At 33.6% G+C, this 23,683-nt stretch overlaps 2 protein-coding genes across 2 annotated transcripts; one reads left to right on the top strand and one right to left on the bottom strand.

Moving 5' to 3' along the window:
- The first annotated feature begins 5,895 nt into the window (after positions 1 to 5,895).
- On the top strand, positions 5,896 to 17,850 carry LOC134235137 (F-box only protein 25-like). The gene is made up of 9 exons (XM_062717243.1): positions 5,896 to 5,995; positions 6,074 to 6,258; positions 9,278 to 9,362; positions 10,481 to 10,573; positions 10,902 to 10,995; positions 11,366 to 11,535; positions 16,131 to 16,387; positions 16,770 to 16,845; positions 17,200 to 17,850. The coding sequence occupies exons 2-9, from the start codon at positions 6,095 to 6,097 to the stop codon at positions 17,287 to 17,289; spliced, it is 1,029 nt and encodes a 342-aa protein (XP_062573227.1). The 5' UTR covers positions 5,896 to 5,995; positions 6,074 to 6,094; the 3' UTR covers positions 17,290 to 17,850.
- A 748-nt stretch (positions 17,851 to 18,598) lies between these two features.
- LOC134235136 (uncharacterized) lies at positions 18,599 to 23,294 on the bottom strand. The gene is made up of 4 exons (XM_062717242.1): positions 23,250 to 23,294; positions 21,279 to 21,402; positions 19,276 to 19,389; positions 18,599 to 19,099 (listed from the first exon to the last, which is right to left on the bottom strand). The coding sequence occupies exons 1-4, from the start codon at positions 23,292 to 23,294 to the stop codon at positions 18,969 to 18,971; spliced, it is 414 nt and encodes a 137-aa protein (XP_062573226.1). The 3' UTR covers positions 18,599 to 18,968.
- Between the last annotated feature and the right edge of the window lie 389 nt (positions 23,295 to 23,683).

Below are 23,683 nucleotides of genomic sequence, written 5' to 3'. Positions count from 1 at the left end.
CTCTACGTCTCTAGCTCTCTCTATAAAATGAATACTGGCTGCATTTTGAAGTTTACGAAGTCTATTGTAATGTGGAATTACATAACATTCAATGGATAGGGTTGCGCATACATCAACATGTATACTCAATGTTTGATATCTTCCACTAATAATAATGAATTTTCCGTTTTGATGATCAAGAAATTCATTTGCATTAACAGACAAATCTTAGGCATGTTACCGTAATATAAATTAAATAGTCAACCACTTTTTACAACAACAAAAATGCCTTGAGTTGTTGCAAATGCAGATCTGCAAAAAGTGTGAAGTATACTTTCATTAAGAAAAAATTTCTTCATGTTTTAACTGTTTACTTTGAATGGCTCTAGGTTCTATCCTCACCATGGGGCTGACATATACTTACTAAGTGCTGGTTGAAACGAGTTTGATATGGGGAATAATCAATGGGATTTATCAAGATTAGTACACGTAGCTGAGAATTGATTAGACTACTGAAATGGGTCTGATATAAAGGATATGTTAACTACATGAACTAGCAGACAGTAAACTTACATAATTGGACCACTGAAATGGGTCTGATATAAAGATATATATTAACATGATTAACTTTGGGATATATTAAACTTACGTGACTGAACCACTGTGTGGTACTCGGGACAGTGAACAAAGATCACATGATCCCCCTTGTGGTAGGCATTCTTCATGTACCCTACAAAACACATGTCATATAGAATATCACAAGTCATACCCTACAAAACACAAGTCATCCCAACAAAACACAAGTCATAGTTTATCATAATAATCATCACGATCATATCAATTAAATTGTAATATTTACATTCGCTGTGTTTTTCTATTAAGCCAACTGTGATTGAAAAATGCACAACTCAAGGTCATGAGGAGGAAGTGTTTTGTATTTGGTGTGATTTTATCTTTGTAATCCTGCTGGAATACTCAACATGGATCAATGAATGTGACCAGACACTCAAAACCAACACCGACCACAATCTCCCTATTTCCCCATTCATCTCCTAATAATATCTTCATTGATTTTGTGGCTGATGGTTGCAGGGATTTTACATTTTATAATGAGCCAATGTTCAATTAAAAAAAATCAATAGGTTTGATTCCAGTTATCAACAATTCTTAAGGAAAAACACAATGTGGTTAAAACCTATACCACAGCTCTCTACAAACATTTGCAATGTTCACCCCCTGGCCCACCCCCACGGTGGGGCTTAGTTCAAAAATGCTGTAGGATGCATGTTAAACAATAAACATACTCAAGAAATCGATAAGATTATATACTTGTTTTTTTAATAGCCCAACAATAATGTCTGCAATAGACTGCAAATTCTGCAACATATGTTCCGTTAGAAAGTTTTTTCTGTCATCCACACTCTGTACACATCATGACCAGAGGTTACCCACCGCTGGGATAAGGAGAGAGGAATGACCAAATAATTCGATTTCGTTCACGGACTGAGAAATAAAATTTTCTCACAATCATTCTCCCGGTGTGATGGTCGTAAATAATTGAGGACGGGGGAGCCAGCACACGATCATCACGACTAAAGTATGCTTACAGAGAAATGGGTCAATAACTTTAAAAATCTGGATAACCAAGGGTTGGAATTTATATGCACGTATGCAGCTCTCCACTATTCACGGTCACGCATGACCTATTTCATAAAGAAAGTTAACCTTTCAGTGTCGCTAAAATTTAACGATAAACTTCTAACACCATATAACATTTATACATGTTTTTCAATATTCTAGAGTTAAAACTGTAGATACATCTAAGCCCTATGTACAATGATGTGGTTGTATCGACCAACCACGCACATTCAGTCAAGTGCATGTTGGGTGCGAATAAGACACCATTTACACAAATCAAGCACTTACAGTCAAAGGCGAAATCGGAATTCTCACTTCCGTCCATCGCTACTACTACTGTCCTCTCAGATTCCGCCATAATTTCAGTTGTTTCTAAAGACGAAGAAAAAGTTGTTGGCCTAAAACCGGCTTGATTAAACGTCGGCGAGGTTGTTCGATATACTGCTCTGTTGGAAGTTTCTCGAAATGTTCCGAATACCGACCGCCAGATGTAATCCGAATGGAGTACAAAGGTAAAGTGAGGTCATTTCACATCACGGAATATTTAGGTCTTTGCCTTTCAAGTTAATAAATAAAATCAATTTGAACTAGAGGTACTGTGAGCGATGAGCTCACTAAATGATACCCCCCGCCTCCCATATGGTTATAACTGGTGAAATAGTCCATCTTTTCCTGTGGCCGGGAAACCCAAAATATCTGTCGGATCAAAAAGTAAAATAGGAGGTGCACAATGGCAATATGTAATAAAGATTCTATGAAAGTTTCATCAAATTTCATTCAGTGGTATGAGAGGAGTTGCGGATAAGAGATGGGTACCCCAAAGCGTAACAGACGGACGGACAGACGGACGGACGGACGTACAGACGGACGGACGGACGGACGGACGGAAATACCGATTACTATATACCCCCACTTTTCAAGCGGGGGGTATAAATACATTATTAATCATTAATCCACCGTTAATTTTTATACTTAATATTTTCAAATTTTTCTTTTTTTAAGATGAGTATTTCATTTGTTACAGCATATAAGAATGTACAGATTGCTATTTTACCCTTAAGGTTGGAACCCCCCCCCCCTCTTTCCATTGACATATTCTCGGTGGGTAAGGCTTGACCCAATCCCATGTCTTGATCACACTGTCAGATTAAAATAATTCATCCGCACCTGAACCTCGTGATGCAGTAAATCTTATCAAATGTTTAAGAGAAACTTTTGCAAAGCTCAATATATTGATAATATTAGATCTATATATAATTTTTTTGACTTTATACTGAGACCAATTAATTTAATGAAAGTGTATGTACCTCTTTTGAGATGGGGTAAACAAAACTCACATATCTAGTTTACAGAATGATCCATGATGATCGATGTGCAATAATTTTATCACATACATAATCCTATCAAAATTACTTAACGACGTTCGATCCTGATATTTAAAGTCTTAAACTTTTTTTTGACAAGTATATTTTTAGTTTCTACATACATAGCTTAATTAAAATTCAAATCAAAAAATGGGGGTCAATACGCTTCTTTTGGCGCTACAGTACATTTAGTATGACCTTTTTGCACTGAAATTTGTGTCTTAATTAAAAATTGATTTTTTAAAGTTTTCCCTCCAATATTTTTATCCAATTAAAGCATGTCACAAAATGAACTCTAAGTTTGTTTAAAAAAAGACACTTAACAATTGTGACTAAGAAAAAGTTTCAAATTGCTTTGCATAATCAATTATTTGACCTTTCTGCACTAATAAAAGGTGATTTTTCTGGCATTGAAAATTTAACAAGCTAGAAAATTATTTTAAAGTCTTAAACTTTTTCTAATTTTAAGCAAATAGGTCAAATTTTTCTTGAATATATAGAAAAGGACATCAAAATTTGGGGTATATGATATAAACTACTAAAAAAATGTCAATTTTACGTTAAAATTGGCTCAATTTTTTCCCGGATTTTCAGAATGTATATACTATATTTGTCACACTTTGTTAATAAAATTCATAAGAAATAATTTAATAGATATTTCAGAACCAGCATAACACATTTCACGGCAAAAATCAGCTTTGTGTACAACCAGGATGGAAAAATAGGAATCCAAAATTAACAGTACTGTTATAGTTCAAAATGGAAAAACTGATCATTTTCGTCTAAAAAACCTTCCGCCACAAAATATAGTTCCTACCTTATTTTACTTGAATGGAATTTAATCGCGGTTTTGTCATTGAATATAGTTAAATTTGCTCTGTAGAATCCAGATTGAATGTTAGAACTTAAAAATGATACAGAATTTTTTTAATAAAGGACCTGACGAAAATGCGCTCAAAATCTCAGGATCGAACGTCCTTAAGTGGGACCATTTTTTAATTATAAATAGGGACTTTATTAATATTATGACGTGGCTCTTTTCACAAATTAAAAAAAAATCTTCCGACTAAGATAAAGAGTTGACCACTCTGCATTTCTTTTAATAAATACATTTTAATTTCTTTTGATAAATATTTTACAATGTTATCAAATATAATAGAAATAGAAGATTTTTTGTCCTGTTACGTACAGCCTATATAGAAACTTCTGAAGAAAAGGAAACTTTTTGTCTTAAAGAAGTCGAAAGATTTTTTTGTGAAAAGTGCTACAGCTAGTTTCCACTACAGTGTGTGAATGATATAGTCCATAGGCGTCGGAACCGGGGGGGGGGTCTTAGCCCCCACCCTACTTTTTTTTGCAAAGATAGACACAATAAAGACAGAACACTGGGGCGTAGGTTTAACCCCCCCTTTTTTCAATACGCACAGGTTGCAGTGCATTCAAATTTTAAGAAGGGTAAGTGATAGGGGTTTTTCATGGGTTTTTTTCTCTTTCAATTAGCCCCCCTTTCATTTTACTTCCGACTCCAATTTATTAATAATGTTGTGAATCAAGGGTACAAACCTTTTATTCCGAAGAAAATAAAATGTTCTATAATAATGGAAAACGAAATTAATATACTGATGAACAGAAATCGATGTAATGGGGTATAGCGATACATGAAGGGATACAAAAGTTTACTATAAGATGTAAGTAAGTAAAATACCCGGGATTTTCAGTGCCCAGGCAGTGGCGGATGAAGGGGGGGCTAAACTCATAGTTTTGTCGAGAAAAAATGTCTTATCGGTATTCCTTATTTTTACCTTACAATCTCTGAATTCCAGGATCTAGGAATTTTCGGGGCTAGCTTCGCCAGTTTTTACTAAATAAGAAAATCACTTCCGAGAAGCATTAAACAAAGGGTATAAATTCAATGCTTACAAAAGCAAAATGTAAGGATTCGTTATTCATAAAAACCGAAAATTTATCAAGTTGTTTTTGATGATTTTAAAAAGCTGTGGACACATGCACTCGATCATGCAGATAAAAGAGAACACAGAGACAGAGATTAATTGATAGCTTGTTGAGACAGTGCAATATAATTATCTTGTCATAGAAAAAGAAAGACTTTCTCTTTAACCACGGATGAGAGATTCTGCAAAGCTTTGTGTGGCGATCTAGTTGTATAAATCTAATTTTAATAATAAGGTTGAGAGATTTCGTAATGTGCAACACAGGGAAGATTATAATGAAGATCAATTTCAATTTCTGCTTTTCTATTCATCCTATACACTGGTACAGTACAGGGCCTTGTGGACATCATCATATACTTTACAACATTTACTTTGACATTCAGCTGTCAAAATACAACTGTAATAAAAGGTTAACTTTTCAAAAAATAAAAAATATGATTTTTTTTTTCTAGGAAAAAATATAACTTTTTTATGATACTTGTGCATTTGTACTTTACTTCAATAGCCAATGTGCAGATAGAAATACTGAACTTGAAATAGCAAACTCATTTATTTTAAAAATGCCATATATTTCGAAATAATTTCATAATAATTATTGTACAAATGATTATATGATTAATATGCATATCCTTACATTCTAGAATATTGCATTTATTAAATTTATGAACATCTCATATATAATGAGCAAGTAGTTGTCTCTTTGCCAGTTGACTGAGTTGTTGTAATATTGTGTTTGCAAGCGCCAAAATATGATTATAAATATCAATTGTAAATTACAAGTGTCTTATTACAAATTATTTATTTTAATGACATATTGATTATATTTTTTAAAGCTTTTTTTTTTTTTTACTCTAAATCGAATGCTTAAAAATTTTGCAACCGATTTGATTTTTTTGTGTGGTTTTTAACTATCGGGATCGGACTTCAATTTATTCGAAATCGATAAACATTACCCCGATGCTAAAAATATCAATGAACAACAGTTTATTTTTAACACGAAAGAAAATGTCCATTTATGGTATTGTATATTTTTCAGAGCTGAGAAGCATGGGTTAACAATTGGTAAGGCAATGTGAAGTGAGTCTTTGGAGTGTTAAGCAGGGTAGACTGCGTTTATAACACTGTCACCGTGCATTTCAGTTTTAGCAGCTGAAGAACAAGATGGAAACAAGTTCTCGCGGCAATGTGTACGTGAAGATAGATGGACGGTGGGTGATTGCAACCCTGGGGTATGACCTAGACACTGATAATGCAGCGCAAGTCGTAGCGGGGAATTCTAGGGACATCAAATCCCAAGCAAATCAGCTTCAACAAATCAATCAAAGGTATTAAGGCCTAGAAAAAAATATGTTTGTTTCCGCTTTCAGGCTGAAAAAAATATAGGTTAGGTAGGTGGGCAATTTTTTTTTTTTGAAAATTTTTTTTTTACTTCTTTAATCAAAACGTGTATAGAAGTAACATTAATGACAAATGAAATGGTGTTTTCAACTTTAAAGCATTTCTGTGACTTAAACTTATAATAGAAAGGTGACTCAAACTTCTTTCTGTCTTGAAAAGCTTGCAAAGTTGGAGACTATATAATTCCCTGGGTGAAATCTTGCACTTCATGGGACAAAAGCGTTAAAAAAATTTAGGGTCAGCACTATAACTTAGGGTCGGTCGGGAAAGTGGAAACAAACATTTTTTTCCTAGGCCTAATTAAATGCTTATTTGTCAAAAAAATCTATAAACATGATAAATATAAAGTATATTTATTAATCTAAAATAAACATCTTGTATAACAATTAAAAAATTTCAATTACAGTGTAGTAGTGTTGTCAAATCGGTTGAAAATCAGAATCGATTAAAATAAATATAGGTAGCATCCGTTGACCCTAACCAACTGATCATCGGCCAATAATCGAATCGGTAACCCTTTGCATAAAATAGGCACTACATTTCATATAAAATTTAGAATTTTATTTTTAAATAATGTAAATAAAGGTGCATTGTACAGATCGAAATTCTAAAAACAGTATATATGTAGTTTGAATAACAATTTCAGTAGGCCTAATACAGATTTTTGCATGATTAGGGATTACTTGGCCTGGGAAACATAAGCATTGACAGATCAGGTTTTAATTTACAAATTAGATCATCTAAAATACTGGTTTATATGTGGAATTAATTTTTTAAACTGTTATGACTTAATATCACAAATCCTTGTGAATTCGTATGATATGAAAAGTGAATTCCCCCAAATACTGAATACTTTTATATATCTCCTAAATATCAAGGTGCGCTATGTAAAATTTCGGCGGCCATTTTGAAGTGGCGAATAATTATGTCCCTTGACTGTAGTTTAGTTTCTTCAGTTTAGAAATACAATTATCATTATCTTGTGATTTATTTTAAACAGATTTTAAGTACATGTATTTTAAAATAGATATTAATGGACAACACTTGGAAGATATATAGTTTGATAACAAGAGCCTGTTTTTGAAATAAAAATGAGAAAACTATAAAAAAGATATGTGCTGAAATACACCGATTAATCAATTGGGCCTAGAAAAAAAATATATTTGTTTCCGCTTTCAGGCTGAAAAAATATAGGGTAGGTAGGTAGGCAATTTATTTTTGTTCTTTAATCAAAACATGTATAGAAGAAATATTAATGACAAAAGAAATGGTGTTTTCAAGCATTTCTGTGACTTAAACTTATAATAGAAAGGTTAAAAGCTTGCAAAGTTGGAGACTCTAATTCCCTGGGTGAAATCTTGCACTTCCTGGGACAAAAGCATTAAAAAAAATTTTAGGGTCGGCACTATAAATTAGGGACGGTCGGGAAAGCGGAAACAAACATATTTTTTTTCTAGGCCTTGTTTAAATCTCCAATTGATTGTCTAAAATCGACAGCCTTTCCGACCGATCATCGATTATAAATTGATCATCGTGACAACACTACAGTGTAGTCACTGATTCCTGGTAGTCTCCAATTCTGGTTCACTCATGTGTATATTTCATGCCATATTCATTATTGTTAAAGTCAATCAAAAAGAGCATCCCACAAACGAAATTATGAAATAGTTGCAATAATGTAGCCCTCTCCTTTTCTTTGGGGGGGGGGAGACAATAATGTCAGATTTAAAAAAAATTGGACAGGGCTACATTATTGCTGCTAGGGTGTTCATGGTGTTTGTGTTTCTGTTTCGTTCAGGGGCTATACTTTCGTTCTTGTTTACTGCAGCAAGGCTGATATTAAAGTTCTAGCAGTGGCATAGCATCGTTTTTTGAAAGTGGGGGGGGGGCCAGCCAGAGAAAATTTTTGTTTACTTACCTGAAAAAGTTGACAAGCAAAAAAAAAGTTGCCAAACTCAAAAATCCTATTTCGTAGGGGGGGGGGGGGGGGGTAGTAGTAGTAGCCAACTTTTTCCAAGCCAAGTTACTTTCACTTCCATTTTTTTTCCTACATTCCTTTCTATCACTATACTATGGTAAAAAGTGGGGGGGGGGGGGGGGTCCCCCATCCTTTAAATGAACAATTACTATAGTAAAGGTTATGTTGGGGAAAAAAGTGGGGATGGAAGGTGTAAGATGAGGTGTTTGAGAGAGAAACAAACGACAACTCTCCATGGGAAATTGCTCTGCAGTCTCATTCACTTTTTACAAGTAAAATTATATATAAATTAAACTTCAATAGCAAAGGTCAAAATTCAAATTTGATGGTATCCAAGGAAAGGTCCTGTCACAAGGAATACAAACATAAAATATGAAAACTGCCAATGCCAATGTTAAAGTAGATCAAAACACAAGGTCAAGTTCAAAGGGTCAAAATTGCCCAAAGGGACCATCTTGTCACAAGGAATATAAATTTGAAATGTTAAAGTTGTAGGACCAACTGTTCAAAAGTTATGGTGAAAGTTATTAAATTTCAAAAAAAGGTCAAACTCTAAGGTCAAGGATAATAATCAAAACTGTTGAAGGTCAAGGGAAGGTCTTGCCACAAAAAATACTCATGTGAAATATGAAAGCCCTAGCACAAATCTTTCATAAGTTATGGTCAAATCAATGTTAAACGGTCAAAATTGTTGGTACTCAAGACTCTCTCCATACGAGTGAAAAATTCTCGAGTGGGACGTTAAACAATATACAATCAATCAATTTATCATATATGAATGAAACATATGAGGATAACGAACAGTATTCAAGATCAAAAGTCCATAGAGCAAACACAGACCTCCATAACATCAGAGGTAGGATCAGGTGCCATGGAGGAGTGAGCATCCCCTGCCAACTGGTATTGCCCGCTGTATGCTCGTTGTCATGATCATAACATGAAATGTTATAAAGTTAACTATTTTTCAGGGCAGTTTATATAAATATTGACAACAGGACTGGGTATCAACCTGATCTGCCTATTCTGAGAAATATACAAGGCATTGGCCGACAGGTATGTTTTTATTCTGATTTTCTATGAGATGAGATCTTCAAAAATTGTCAAAACTTATCAACCTATTTTTTTTATCAATTATACCTATATGACTTAAGTATGCATCCAAATATTTGCATCCTAAATATGTAATTTATAATCACTACTAAGGTCTTTCCTTTCTCTTTCATCAAAATTGGACAAAACATTTATTGTTCCCAGGTACATTTATATAATACACACAATCATAAATAACATGATGTTAATTGTTTTGAACTGGACCATGACTTTTAAATGCTGCCTTTAATGAATATAATCTCTAGGGTTCTGAAAAACATGTTAAATCCCAAATCTTGCTTATAAACATGTTAAATATTTATTTGAAACAGGAAAGGGGGGATCCTTACTTGGATTTACATTAAAACCCTATCTTGATTAGTGTTATAAAACAGCAGTTCAGCCAGTTGTTCATGTATCTTCTGACTGTTAAATTTCTTTCTTTATAAAAGAATTTTTGCCCTGGATCCTGGTCATGGCACCAATTTAAACAAGGGGGAGATAGCAAAGAATGTTTATCTGCATTCTCTGAAACCTTATCAAGATGTTTTAATTAAAAAAGCTTAAACCTATTTGACTATCTCCCACATTTAAGTATCTTTTAAGTATCTTTTTTTTATCACATTTATTTTGCTTTTAATCCAAATTAATGAAATATATTACATTATTTTTCAAATGCTAACAGAAAGATACAAGACTTTAGGGACAATACCTAAAAATATTTGAAAAGTTAAGGTCAATATCAAGAGTCCAGTCAAAATCTCTTTGTTACTGGGCTTTTGAAAGCATTGCTGAGCTTATTTCTTAGAAATAAAAATTAGTAAAGATTGATTTGCATAATATGCTTTACAAAACAGATATATTTACATGTTTCATCTAATATATGCATGCTACTCATGTTAATCAGGGATTTTATTTTTTGGTTTATTTGTAAATATGTAAATATTTTGTACGCTGTATATCTTGTGTCAAGGTCATTTTCAACAACAATACATCACAATTAAAATCTCTTGTTTAAATAAGGTTTTGCTTTTTGTTAGAGTGCTGTGATATTAGGTAATGCCATTTTTTTTTATTTCCAGAGAAAAACTAATGAAAGCATAAGCACTGTTCTACAGAAACTGAACTTTGAAGAATATGCTCTGCAGTTCAGAGAATTTGCCTACTGTTGTGAGGTATGTACTAACAGAGACAGTTATACTGACAGATGCATGTACTTTTTCACAGACGTGTAGAACTTTGTTCATTAGACTTACACTTAAGTCATATTGAGAATTGGAAAAAAAGTAACCACAAGTAGCATGTGACAGTCTGCTGTAAAATTCTGAAGTTTGCCTCAATCCTCTGCTTATATATTTTTAACAATATCGATCTAATTTAATGTCAGCAAACATATTTTTGTTTAATTTCAAGCATTAAAATCAAATATAAAGCCATATCATAGTTTGTGTTGTGTTTTTGATTGCTATCGATAAATCATAAACATAAACCTTTTACAATCAGTTTTACAGACTGCTAGTGAAGCACAAACTTCACAGACTCAGTGGGACCGTACAGAAACATGTGTTTGGTGTACTGGAGCAAATGACAAACGCTGGTACGCAATTCTCCTGCTGGTATTGTCCTTACACAAGTTTGCTTGAAAAAATAAATCTCTTAAAACAGCACCATCAGATACAGAAAACTTAGTAATCATGCCATTCATTCTTCATTGATGTAATTATTATGTAATGGGAAAAAAGTAATAATGATTAAACAATGTGAAACTTTTTCTCTGTTCATTCAAATTTGTAGCACCACAACACAATTAATATTTGTTTATCATGTATAAACTGCATTTCTAAACATAAATTTTGTAGTTGGTCTTGAAAACTATAGAAGTGCAATAATTTATAATTTTATACATTTCTAGCTATATCAATGGAACTGTTTATACCCCCACTGAAGCACATTTCATACATTTCTAGCCATATCAATGGAACTGTTTATACCCCCACTGAAGCACACCCTGAAGGAAGTGTTGGACAGTATGACAGATAATGAAAACGCCATGATAGGAAGTAAATCATTGAGGAGGAAACATCACGATCTCATCAACAACTGTCTGGTCAGGATATCAAGGTTCCAGTATACACAGGTAACTGTCTGGTCAGGATATCAAGGTTCCAGTATACACAGGTAACTGTCTGGTCAGGATATCAAGGTTCCAGTATACACAGGTAACTGTTTGGTTAGGATATCTAGGTTCCAGTATAAACAGGTAACTGTCTGGTCAGGATATCAAGGTTCCAGTATACACAGGTAACTGTTTGGTCAGGATATCAAGGTTCCAGTATACACAGATAACTGTCTGGTCAGGATATCAAGGTTACAGTATACACAGATAACTGTCTGGTTAGGATATCAAGGGTCCAGTATAAACAGGTAAGGGCTAATATCAGTATCTGTTTGGTCAGGATATCAAGGTTCCAGTATACATAGGTAACTGTCTGGTCAGGATATCAAGGTTCCAGTATACACAGGTAACTGTCTGGTCAGGATATCAAGGTGCCAGTATACACAAGTAAGTGTCTGGCCAGGATATCAAGGTTCCAGTATACACAGGTAAGGGCTAATATCAATAACTGTTTGGTCAGGATATCTAAGGTTTCAGTATATGCAGGTGAGATTGTCATTGCTCCTTTCTGGTCAGAATTTTGTCATAGCAATTTAGGAACAAATTTTTATTGGGAGTTGAACTATGTTCAATCTTCCATGGTCATCACGTATTTAACATGCGCAGTAATTTGTGTTGATTATATAGAGCCGAAAGCGAGGCTTTTTTTTTTTTTGCTTATGAATGGTCAAACATCCCCGGACCGAAAATACCTGAGGCCTGTTCAGCAGAGCGAGCGCTCGCCAAATTTCCTTATACCTCCAATAGTAATTTTGGCGAGCGCTCGCGAACGCTCGCTCTGCTGAACAGGCCTCAGGTGTTATATTTACAGTGGACACCCAATATGGCATCCAAAATGGCTGCCAAGCGGCAGAAAACAAACTTCAGAAAGTTGTAGGGGGAAACTGTTGTTACAATAATGATTACTCTTTATATTTAAGGTAAATGTACACTAAGTTGACATATTTTATGTCTCAAATTAAGCTACAAGCTATTTTTTTAAATTCAATAAATGGAATCAGCTGATTGATCAAACGAAGTTTTGCCATTTGTCAGAAAAAAAATCCACCCGGGGATAATTTGAATGGGTCGGTCGGGTTACAGGAAACAAACATATTTTTTTTAGGCCTAAAATATTAATATACTCGAGACCTATAAAAGTAATAATTCCTTTCATAAAATAGACAGGGAGTATTCCCAAGGAGTATTGAGGAGTAGAGTGGAATTTTTTTCAATTAAGTGTAAAATAATTTTTCTGGCTGTCATAAACGATACTACATGCCTGTATATATTTGTATATTCTTGTTTTTGAATAGTTGAAATATTTTATTTCTTTAGGCTATTGTTTATTTCTTCCTCAAATGGACTTAACTTCTCCCTTAGTTTTATTCATTACATCTGATGCATAAGCGACCCTTTTCTGAAGAATGATGCTAAGACTGTAAGCTATGACAGAAACCTAAACAATGTCTCTGACAATAGCTACCATGGGCAGTTTTAAACCTGTGGGAGGAAAATAATTTACAACTAGAAACGATCTCGTTGCGAGCAACGAGAGGTCTTCCGTCCGTTTCAGGAAAAGAACCTAAAATCGAGCTGAAAAAGTAATAAAAAAGATTTGGTTACAAAGGGGATTGAACCCAGGTCGCCAGCGTGAAAACCCAACGCCCTTTTTTCCTCCTTATTCCCAACATGCTTAAATTACGCGTTTGAGTCCACTGCTCTAAATGTACTTAAATATACTTCTTCAACAATACATCTGTCTAAGAATCACGAAAGGCGCGGCACAATTTATAATTTCGCGCCAAACGCCACAAGTTGATCTGCGCGCCTTTTCTTTAGAATGTTTCATTAAATAAGTGTGATAGCTTCAATAGAATAAAGAAAAAGGAACGTTCTTTAAGCCCTAATTTCGAGGTTTAGAAAATATATTTCACAGATTGTACATATTCTATATCTTATATAGGTAAGTAACACAAAAGAAATGAAAAGGTGAACTAACCCGATTCTTTACACCTTCATGAAAAGGTAGAAATTAAATATTAAATTAAACAACTTCTTATCGCCTTTATTTTATTTCGACGCTAAGAAAGTAAATTTAACACATTGCACACACGTATCTAGCCCAATTACACTAAAACAGTAAAACGGGAATTAAGTTTTGAGATTGTCACTATATTTCAGCGTACTGATAGGTGAAATTCAATGTAGTATTTTTACTTTTCATGTATCATTTAGTCAAACGCTCAGCTGCCTCCATAAACCCCTACTCGCGAAATGGCGGAGTTGACAGAGACAGCCGCCATCTTGGGTCCGCTTCAGATTTTCAAATATTAATATCTAGAGTTCTGATTAACCAATATTCAAACAAGTTATATTTTAAGCTCTATTGAAAAAGTGTCTATTAGCATTCCAAAAAGAAATGAAAAATATTGAAAATCAAAAAAGTTAGAAAATTCGATTTTTTATCTTCGCATCTCCTTACGACAGGAAGTACTGACGACGAACAAATTGTCGCGTCCTGGATAGTAAATATCACGATTTATAATCCCTGAAAGTTTCATGTTGATATCTTTTACCGTTTTTGAGTTTAATCGTGGACAAAATGTCATTTTAATTTCAGGAAAAGTCCCGTAACTTGGCACCGGAAGCGAGTTTTCAAAAAATCTCTCGGAAAAAATAACTTCAGATGACAACACATTATTCCTGTAAATTTCATGAAAATCCATCCAGTAATCTTTGAGAAATCGCGTGCACAAAATTTGATGTACGGAAAAATAATAATAATAATAATAATAATAATAATAATAAGAAACAATAGAATCACTATAAGGTCTTCCGTGAAGACGGAAGACCTTAACTACAGACAGTGAGTTACTTTTGAATATGGATACATAATTATCTCACCAACATGCCACTTTGCAACAAAGTCGTCAGCATTTTATTGTTCTCTGAACGGGTGGAACGTTTTGAATGGCTCTCCTATCGATAAGTATTTACATTAAACTAAGCTTTAGTGCTGCTATGGACTTCACACAAATCTCCCTTCATTACCTGCCATGTTCATTTAAAACCGGAAGTACGAGTTCGTAAATTTGAAATCTCGATCCCGACTCAAATTTGACATCGGAAAGAAAAAATTCTGTTTTTCTCAATTTTATTTTTTTTCTGAAAATTTAAAAACTTGAGCGGCGGGTTTGTAAACCTAAAAATAAAAAAATGCTGGCCTAATAATGATAAAGTTATCTTATTTTGAATATTAGATTTCATTCAAAGTAAAACTAAATTATAAAGAACCTCAACAGTTTTTCGTAATGGAACTCATTTTTTGTGTGGCGTCATACACTGAAAAAGATATGATCGACAACTTTACATACTAACGGCAAGTGGTAAATCTAGTCGTCCCGACGCCCGACGGTCCCGGATTTTTAGCAATTTCTTTTTTTTTACCGGTGCACAGAATTTATTCAAACTTTTCATGAACATTTTCTTGGTTTAAATGAATTCATTAATGCATAAAAACTTTAGGAAACATGCGTATTTATTACTAAATCAGCAGTATCACCTGCCAAAAGCGATAAATCTAGTACTCTGTTATAAAGGTTAAAACCAAAAAACGGACACTGATGTTTTCGTAAAATCATTTCATAAAAACAACAAAATGAAGTTTTTTTTTTTTTAATAAAAGGAAAACCTCATTTACAGATAACTCGTACGCACACAAACTCTCACATACACCATTGTTTTTATGTTTGGTCATTAAATATTTGTTTTAAACTTGGTATTGCTATTTTCTTCACAATATTAAAAAAGATTAAGTTCTGACGTACTCCATGTATAATGTTCGTGCAATTGAAATACATTTATATTCACAGAGAAGTTTTATATAACAAACCTGTCAGCTCTTAAAAGGATGCTGTGTTAAAATCCACATTTTATCAACATTGATATTATTCCTGCGAAACTGAAATTTTCATAACACATGGTAAAGGTGCCAAGGAAAAATATCTTACAAATTTGAAGACTGTGAGCAGTGAATTATATAAATGATCAACCGCCTCTAATATGAATATAATGACAGTGTCCATGTTTTGCAATGGGAAACCCAAAATATGTGTAGGATGGAAAAGTAATAGAAGGTGCACAATGGCAATATGTAATAAAGATTCTATGAAAATTTCGTTCAGTGGTGTAAGAGGAGTTGCGGATAAGAGATGGGTATACCTAAAGCGTAACAAACAGATAGACGGAAATCCAGATTAATAAATACCCTCCCGCTTTTCAAGCAGGGGGTATAAAAAAAGGACTAATATAGGCAGGCAACAATATGGCCCATGCATTTTTTTGCTATTTAATGTCTCTGAATGTCTTTCTCAAGATTTTTGCAACTCAAAAAATCTGAAACAGTTGTCTGTATTTGAAATAATAAAATATTGTTCACTCACTTAACCTCCAGATCAAAGATTTTATTAAACACCACGTTCAACTCCCATGAGTGCTTTCAGTACTTTGATTTTTATGATTAACAAATGCAGACTTAATTTATTTAATAATTTCTTAACCCTGATTTGTTTCAGAGAGAAGATGATGGGAAGCTTTGTCTTCTTGATTTACCCAAGGAGTGCCTCATCAGCATAATGAAGAAACTGGATCAACCCCGGGACATTGTTAATGTGGCCTTGACCTGTTCCACCCTGGAGGTCATTGCCATGGATAATGAAGTTTGGGAATCCATGTGTCTTTATCACTTTAATGACAAGGCCATGAGCGATTATATCAGCCATATTGAATACTACAGTGTGGACTGGCTGGATGTCTTCAAATTCTGCAGCAAGTAAGTTATGTGAATCATTGTTAAAGTGGTCGCATGACTTATTGTTAAAATGGTTGCATGACTCTTTGTTAAAGTGATCATATGACTTATTGTTACAGTGATCATGTGACATAGTGTAAGTGGTCATGTGACTTATTGTTAGCTAAAAAGAAAACATTCATAAAATAAATATTACTTTGTGTGAGAAAAGAAACTTCTGAAAAATGTTGTTTAATGTGTAGGAATGTCATCTACTTCTGGGGTTACTGTAGCTTGTATAAAAAATAATCATTCAAATATTTGTAATAATGTTTAGAATTTTCATTTGCTCTCTGTCAGCATTTGCTGGAAACAATTCATAAAAAGCTTTTTAAGTAATAATAATAAGATTTTATTTGAACAGGAAAATTAAAGCTTTTAAGAGGATATATGGAGATGATCTAGTGGTTTGTGATAACTGTAGAGGCGTGTTCTGGAGGGTAAGATATTAAGTCCATCTTTAGATAATATATTGTTGTCGTAAATATCATAAAAACAATGAAAAAAAGGTCAATGCTGATCTTACTAGATAACATATACACATTGAATACTTTTTCTTAAAAAGATGATAATTTAAAATTAAGAACAGATGAGGCATCATGTTTGGTAAATGCGTTTTTGGTGAAAAATATTTTGATTAATATGCTGATAGATATAAAAGTCTCATTATATCAATATTTTGTATGAATTAAAGGAATGAAATAAAAATTGAAATGTAGCCATTCAATGTTTAGAAATCTATTTTATGATATACTTTTAAATATAAAGCTGTGATTTTGTATTATCTTCCTTAGGTGGTGGGCCATGACTGTCTAAACAAAGAAGAAGCTCCATCACACACCCTTCTGACTCCATCTGATTTCCTAGACCTACTCAATCTATAAATATACATGTGGTACATAAAGACTTACACTTTAGAAGTTCACAGATTTACATATCTCTTTGAAACTTTACAAATGGCAACACTGACTATAAGGAAACATCTGTGTTTAAGCTTATTTTTGTGGTCTTTATCTTGAATGTTTGTAATATAAGCATTTACATTTTTCCCCATTGACTTTTGATTTCACATAGTGAACACATATTTGTTATTTTTTTAATGAATAAAGCAGTATATTGGCTGCCTTTTTAAATAAATTTACTGATTGTATGTTTTTTTTACTTACTTAGACCCTTTGGGACATATTTTTTTTTATATAATTTTTTTATCCTTCATTAATTTTTTGGACTTTGTTTTACAGGTACAATGTACCAATGTACCAATCGATTTTTATGCTTGTTAATATTATCAAAGAAAAATTAGCAAAACTAAAAGTAAGATATGCTTACATTTGTTACAAGTCCATTGTATATGGAACAGCAGTTAATTAAGCTGTACATAATGGCCATTATACCTGTATGTAGTGTAATTTTGTTTGTTTTTGAGTTATTAAAAATAAACCAGTGCTTTCTAGTTATTTTATGTATTGGTAGAAAGAGGATCCCATGACATAAGAATATGTATAGATAATATTAAACTTGCTTAATTAAGCAAAAACAAAATGAGAACTCATCCTTGGTCAATGCAATTCTTTGTGTTTCTTTCTGTGTGTGTTTTATGGCACCAGTGCAAGTAAGCCACCATGTTTTTCTTTTACAAAAACATTTTTATAAATTAAATCATGTGATTTAATAAAGGTGGACTTATTTGCATGATTCATAAATATGCACAGGAAAAAAATCTTATGCAATCAATCACATCTATATGACTGCATAGAGCAGACACATTGGACCAGAAATGATAAGTGCCAAATTGCAAATTGAATGATAAACGAGAAGACTTTGGCTTTTCCACCATCAGTGTTCCTTTTCCATTTGATATTCAAGAGCATGCTTCGATAAACATGTACTGCATTTAATTATGCACCGTCAGGGGGCGATCATCATAAAGTAGTTCCAAATACTCCTGTGTTCTACGGATCTATACTTTTTTATACAAATGTCACAGACCTATATATATGTTCAACAACTTCTATATGGGTATTAATGCCTATAAAGTTTTTTTTATTTAATGCAGGTTTATAAAGTTTTTTATTTAATGCAGGTTTTGAACAATTCGGGTATTTTTGATATAACAAACTAAAAGATATATTATATAAATATTGCATGTAGTTGAGTGTAACATTGAAAATTTTCACCCCAAGAAAACCATTGTCAACCGAGGCGCACCCGAGGTTGACAATGGTTTTCGAGGGGTGAAAATTTTCAATGTTACACTCAACTACATGCAATATTTATTATATTATACTGAATGTTTGATACAATACATATTACAGTGAACTGTGCGCGCATAAATTCCGCGCAGTCGCTATTTTTGGGAATACCACCCGTCGTCAAGCAATGTTGACTGTTGCTACGCAAGAGGGCGTGGTTTCATTATTCAGCGGGTAGCAGTGTTTTTTATCAAATGTTTCTCGACGAATCAGATTCAAGTAATTTACATGAAAGTATAATATAATATATTATCAAACGGATTCTTGTCTGCAATTTTGCAAATCCTGTTTTAAAAAATCCAATGAGATTGTTAATATCTGCGATCATTAATACATGTATTGGTGTCCTTCGTTAGAAATCTGCATACACCTCTCCCCATTCCTGAATCTGTGTCTTCAATAACGTCAATTTCTAACACGGATTTGTAGGTGTGCTCAGTGACTGCAAAAAGATATGGATCAATTTTAAACCTGAGAGAGTCAAGTTATATAATACTCAGTTGCAGCTAGTGTTCTTTACGTTTTGCCTTGAAAAGAGTAACGTCGCAACTTTATTTTTATGATATTTATAACCCTCTCTCTGATGAGTTAAGGAAGGGGAACCTGTCACATACTTACATAAAGATTCCAGGGTGACCGGTAGTTTTATTGGTGTTGGAAAGAAACTAAAAGCTGACTTGAAATAGGGCTGATTTCTTTGACTGACTTTAGTGAGGCAAAATAGACACACATCTGTATATATAAAAAAGACACAAGACATCATCTATATATAAACACAAAATAAGACAAATGACATCATACATAGACATCATCTACGAGGGTTGTCCCGTAAAATCGTGGACAAGTTGTCTAGTGTAAAAAATAAACATCACTGCGTTCTGAAATTTTCACTATTATTTAGTACATATTTTAGTAATATACGCAGTAAATTTCAGATAAATATATGCATAAATAAACAAATTATGTGATTTTATGCCATGCATTGTATCACCTTACGGCGCATGGATTATAACGTCAAAGTGTCTAAAACAGCGTCACGTTTTATCTTTGCTGAAAATAAAGTTGGATGAGTCCGACTTAAATTTAGGAATTTCATTGATACACATTCTTTCGTTTCCATAAACACTTGAAGAACCAGTTGCATGGCACTCTCATGCGATCTTCTGAAGATTGATCAGTAAGTTACGGACAATATTCTCACCATCATTCAACTAATAGAAAATCTCATATCGGCGGTCTACTGTGACAGCGTCTTTTGCTTTTACATTAGAAGTTTGTCCGTATGTTTTTTACTCCTCAGGAACTCGATCAAAAAAAATTTCGCTAAGAAAACTCCTATTTCATTTGTATACTTAAGATGTGGTGATATTTTTATAATCTTTTTTTCTTCTATGGTCATTTCAAGTCTCTAAAGGTGTCATTACAACATCGAATGAAAACGGAACTGGTCTCCGGTGCGCCATAACGTCATAAAACGTCGCCATTTTTCGTGTGTTGTGTTTACCACTTTCCCATTTCGAATGCTCGAGAAAGTGCCAAAAATTAAACATATGCCTTAAAATTTTTACAAAGACTAAGAAATTGATTGTGGAATTGAATTAGGATAATTTTAATCCAAATCTTATGTATTTAAAACTATTTTGAATTCAAACTTGTGTATTCATTAATAAAACCTTGGTTTTTTGTCCGTGCGCCGTAGGACAATATCCCGTGCACATTCAAGCATAGTAACATCTTTATTTTTGCCTATATTTTATCAAAAAAATTGTCATGCATTTAAATATGATAAATAAACATTTACTGAAATTTTCAGCTTGGTGCGCCTATTACTTTTCGAGAAAAACGCGTTGTCCATGATTTTACGGGACAACCCTCGTATATAAAGATACAAAGAAGAATATGGAGATAACGCGAGCAGTATTCAATCTCAAAGTCCATAAAACAATACAAAATAGGAACAGAGCAAACACGAACCTCCAAAACATCAGAGGTGGGATCAGGTGCCATGGAGGAGTGAGCATCCCCTGCTGACCGGTCACACCCGCTGTATGCTCCTTGTCAAGATCGGGAAATAACGGAAATATCCGTCCGTCGTCAATTCAGTGTATAAAATAATGGACTAACAATTAGTATGAAAAACGTACGACAGCATCTGACTCAATGATAAATTGTATTTGCTGACAAAGTCATTGTATTCGCGACCATAGAACTTTAGAAATGATGACTTTAAACGAGACTGTGGATATAAGATAAGACAACAGACATCAACTATATATAGACACAAAATGACAAAAGACATTTTTCTCCGTTACACTACATTTCCGCCACTCCTGAGAAACGCCGTGGGTTCCATCCTCGCAATGCCAAGAGTCCTGAGTCAGCATATTCCTATCCTACAGAACCCCTGGTATTGCAAGGCACTTTAATTGTTTTGGAAATAAATGTTCAACCCTAACTATAATAATAACATAATAGGTTAAAAAAAATTTCCGAAACAAGTTCTTGTGCAGGCAGTGCCAGAATTCCAGGGTTCCAATGATGGACAAAAGTAAATTATATAAACCTTGTTAACAGTATTATTTGACAATGTTAAGACAGGAGTGATTTATTATGACAGTTACCTTGTTTCTGTTTTCGGAGATAAAGTAAGAACAGATAGCAGACTACCACTACCGCCACCACTGATCCTAAGGTCCGTCCTGCGATGGTAGAGAACAACACACCAAAGAGGAAGGGCAAGACCTCCTGTAAAATATCTAACACTTATACATGTATCTTTTAACATGTTTTAAAGTGTGTTTTTAAAAATGTATTAGAATCCGAATACATGCATGATGTGTCTTTTGCTTCATATTTGCTGATACATTTTTATACTACCATCTTTAAAAGTAAATTAGAGAATAAATGTATTCTGGTTTGCAACTTACTACCATCAATGCTAATTAACAGTTGCTAACTTGGTTTTCATAGGCGATGCGTCATTTCATTGTACATAATGCATCTTTTTAGTTTTGTTGAATATTTTTATCTCATTTCATATGTTTATGCCATATTCTTAGATTTGTAATTTGCTTAATGAAAACAGCAAAAGTTTTAATGAAATCAATCACGTCTTGTTATTTTTTTTCATTCTTTCTTTCGCATATACACTACAGTTTTACTTTATTGTTGCAATATTATGAAATTTGAATGATTATGTTTGACATCGTGGTTTAAAGAAAGTCAAATAACTTAAAGGACAAGATAGGGTAACGACTGAATCTGGCCCCTTGGGGATTTTAAGTTAAAATCAAGTTAAAATGATGCTTACTGTAAAACAAGCACTAATTTAGATTCAAAGCTTACATGCTAGCCACTTGAGGGCGCAGAAGTAGGACATTTTCCAGAATTTCCTCAATTCTGGTGGAATTTCATCATATTTGAGATAGTCCCGTGGGGATCCGGGTTAGAATAGGTCCTCAGTACCCCCTTGCTTGTCGTAAAAGGCGACTAAATGGGGCGGTCCTTCGGATGAGACCGTATAAACCGAGGCCCCGTGTCACAGCAGGTGTGGCACGATAAAGATCCCTCCCTGCTCAAAGGCCGTAAGTGCCGAGCATAGACCTAAATTTGCAGCCCTTCACCGGCAATGGTGACGTCTCCATATCAGTGAAATATTCTGGAGAGGGACGTTAAACAGTATACAATCAATCAATTAATCTTCGGAAAACATAGAGCACAAGCTTGCCTATCTGAGATTTTTACACATAATAAACTGCATCTGATATCATTGGATAAAATATATAAATTTGGTAGATAAGCATGCTTGCTCTCTAATGTTTTCCAAAACCAAATGTGCTGTAAAATCAACAAAAATTTGCATAAAAATGAGAAAATTCAAAAATTGACTTATTTCCTGACATCACTGTGGCCTCTTTTTATTCTAAATCTTAGAACCAATACTCATTTTGTGGCAGGGGTGACAACAGGTTTTTATGGATAAACTGTTGGATCATTTTGAAAAACACCCAAAATCGGGGACCAGATGCTGATCTTACCCTATATCGTCCTTTTTTATCGAACTATTGTCAATTCATTGTACCTACACTGTACAAAATGTATGTTTAGCATGTTTAGAATCCAAAGACTTTTACATACACTTCGTCGCCATGTCCTTTTTATATATGTTTAAAGAGGTGACAAAGAAGTCACGGTATAGAAAAATAAATGTGTGGATTCTATACATGCCGAACACATTTACTATGTGTTTAAGAATTAAAACATATTGTAATATGCATGGGGGTTGGACTTTAGAATTTTGCATATTAATCACATGCTGATGGTAGAGTGTCTTAGTGATGTAAAGTAGCATCCAGTTGTAAATTATAAGAAATGTTTTATTGTTCATGTTATTTCATTATCTTATTGTTTACCTGAATTATTGATGCAATACACATTGCACTTCGACATTGTTATGTAAACAAATGCTGTTTTTGTGTTACTAGATGATCTAGTGATATATTGTTGAAGAGACAGTAAGGGACAGTTATACTGAGATGTTGTATGTCAGTTTTTCATCATTATCTACCATATTACGACTGTAATTAACTTACTTTTTCCAGCATTATCCCATGTGTTGTAAATTGAGCGCTTGCCATCTTTCTTACGAAGGAAGTAGTCATGTGACATAAACATTGTCGTTTTACAATTGATACGATCGAAATAACACTGTCCGTGTTCTCAAATATTTATGATTAATACTTAAATGTTATTTTATTGCAGTATTGTCAATTAATTACGTTTTATTTGACGAAATGTTTTGGAACTTGAATGTGTAGCGTAATACTTATGTGTTTGCATTATTGTTCGGTATTACTACGCCATGGATTGTGTGTGTCCGTTTTATTACAGATTGTTTGTTGAACTTATTTTATTATGTATATCGAATAGATTTAAAAGCTCCTACTTTACATGTAGAAAGGACATTTTGAGCGATGTTATTTTCTTTGTTTTACACAATATGTATGTAAAGTAGTTCTGTGAGGCT

Source organism: Saccostrea cucullata, unplaced genomic scaffold, assembly GCF_032062105.1.
Source record: "Saccostrea cucullata isolate Sc308-1 unplaced genomic scaffold, CSIRO_AGI_Scuc_v1 ctg3681, whole genome shotgun sequence".
NCBI lineage: Eukaryota > Metazoa > Mollusca > Bivalvia > Ostreida > Ostreidae > Saccostrea > Saccostrea cuccullata.
Note: the sequence above shows the minus strand (reverse complement) of the source record. Positions and strands in the feature narration are given on the sequence as shown.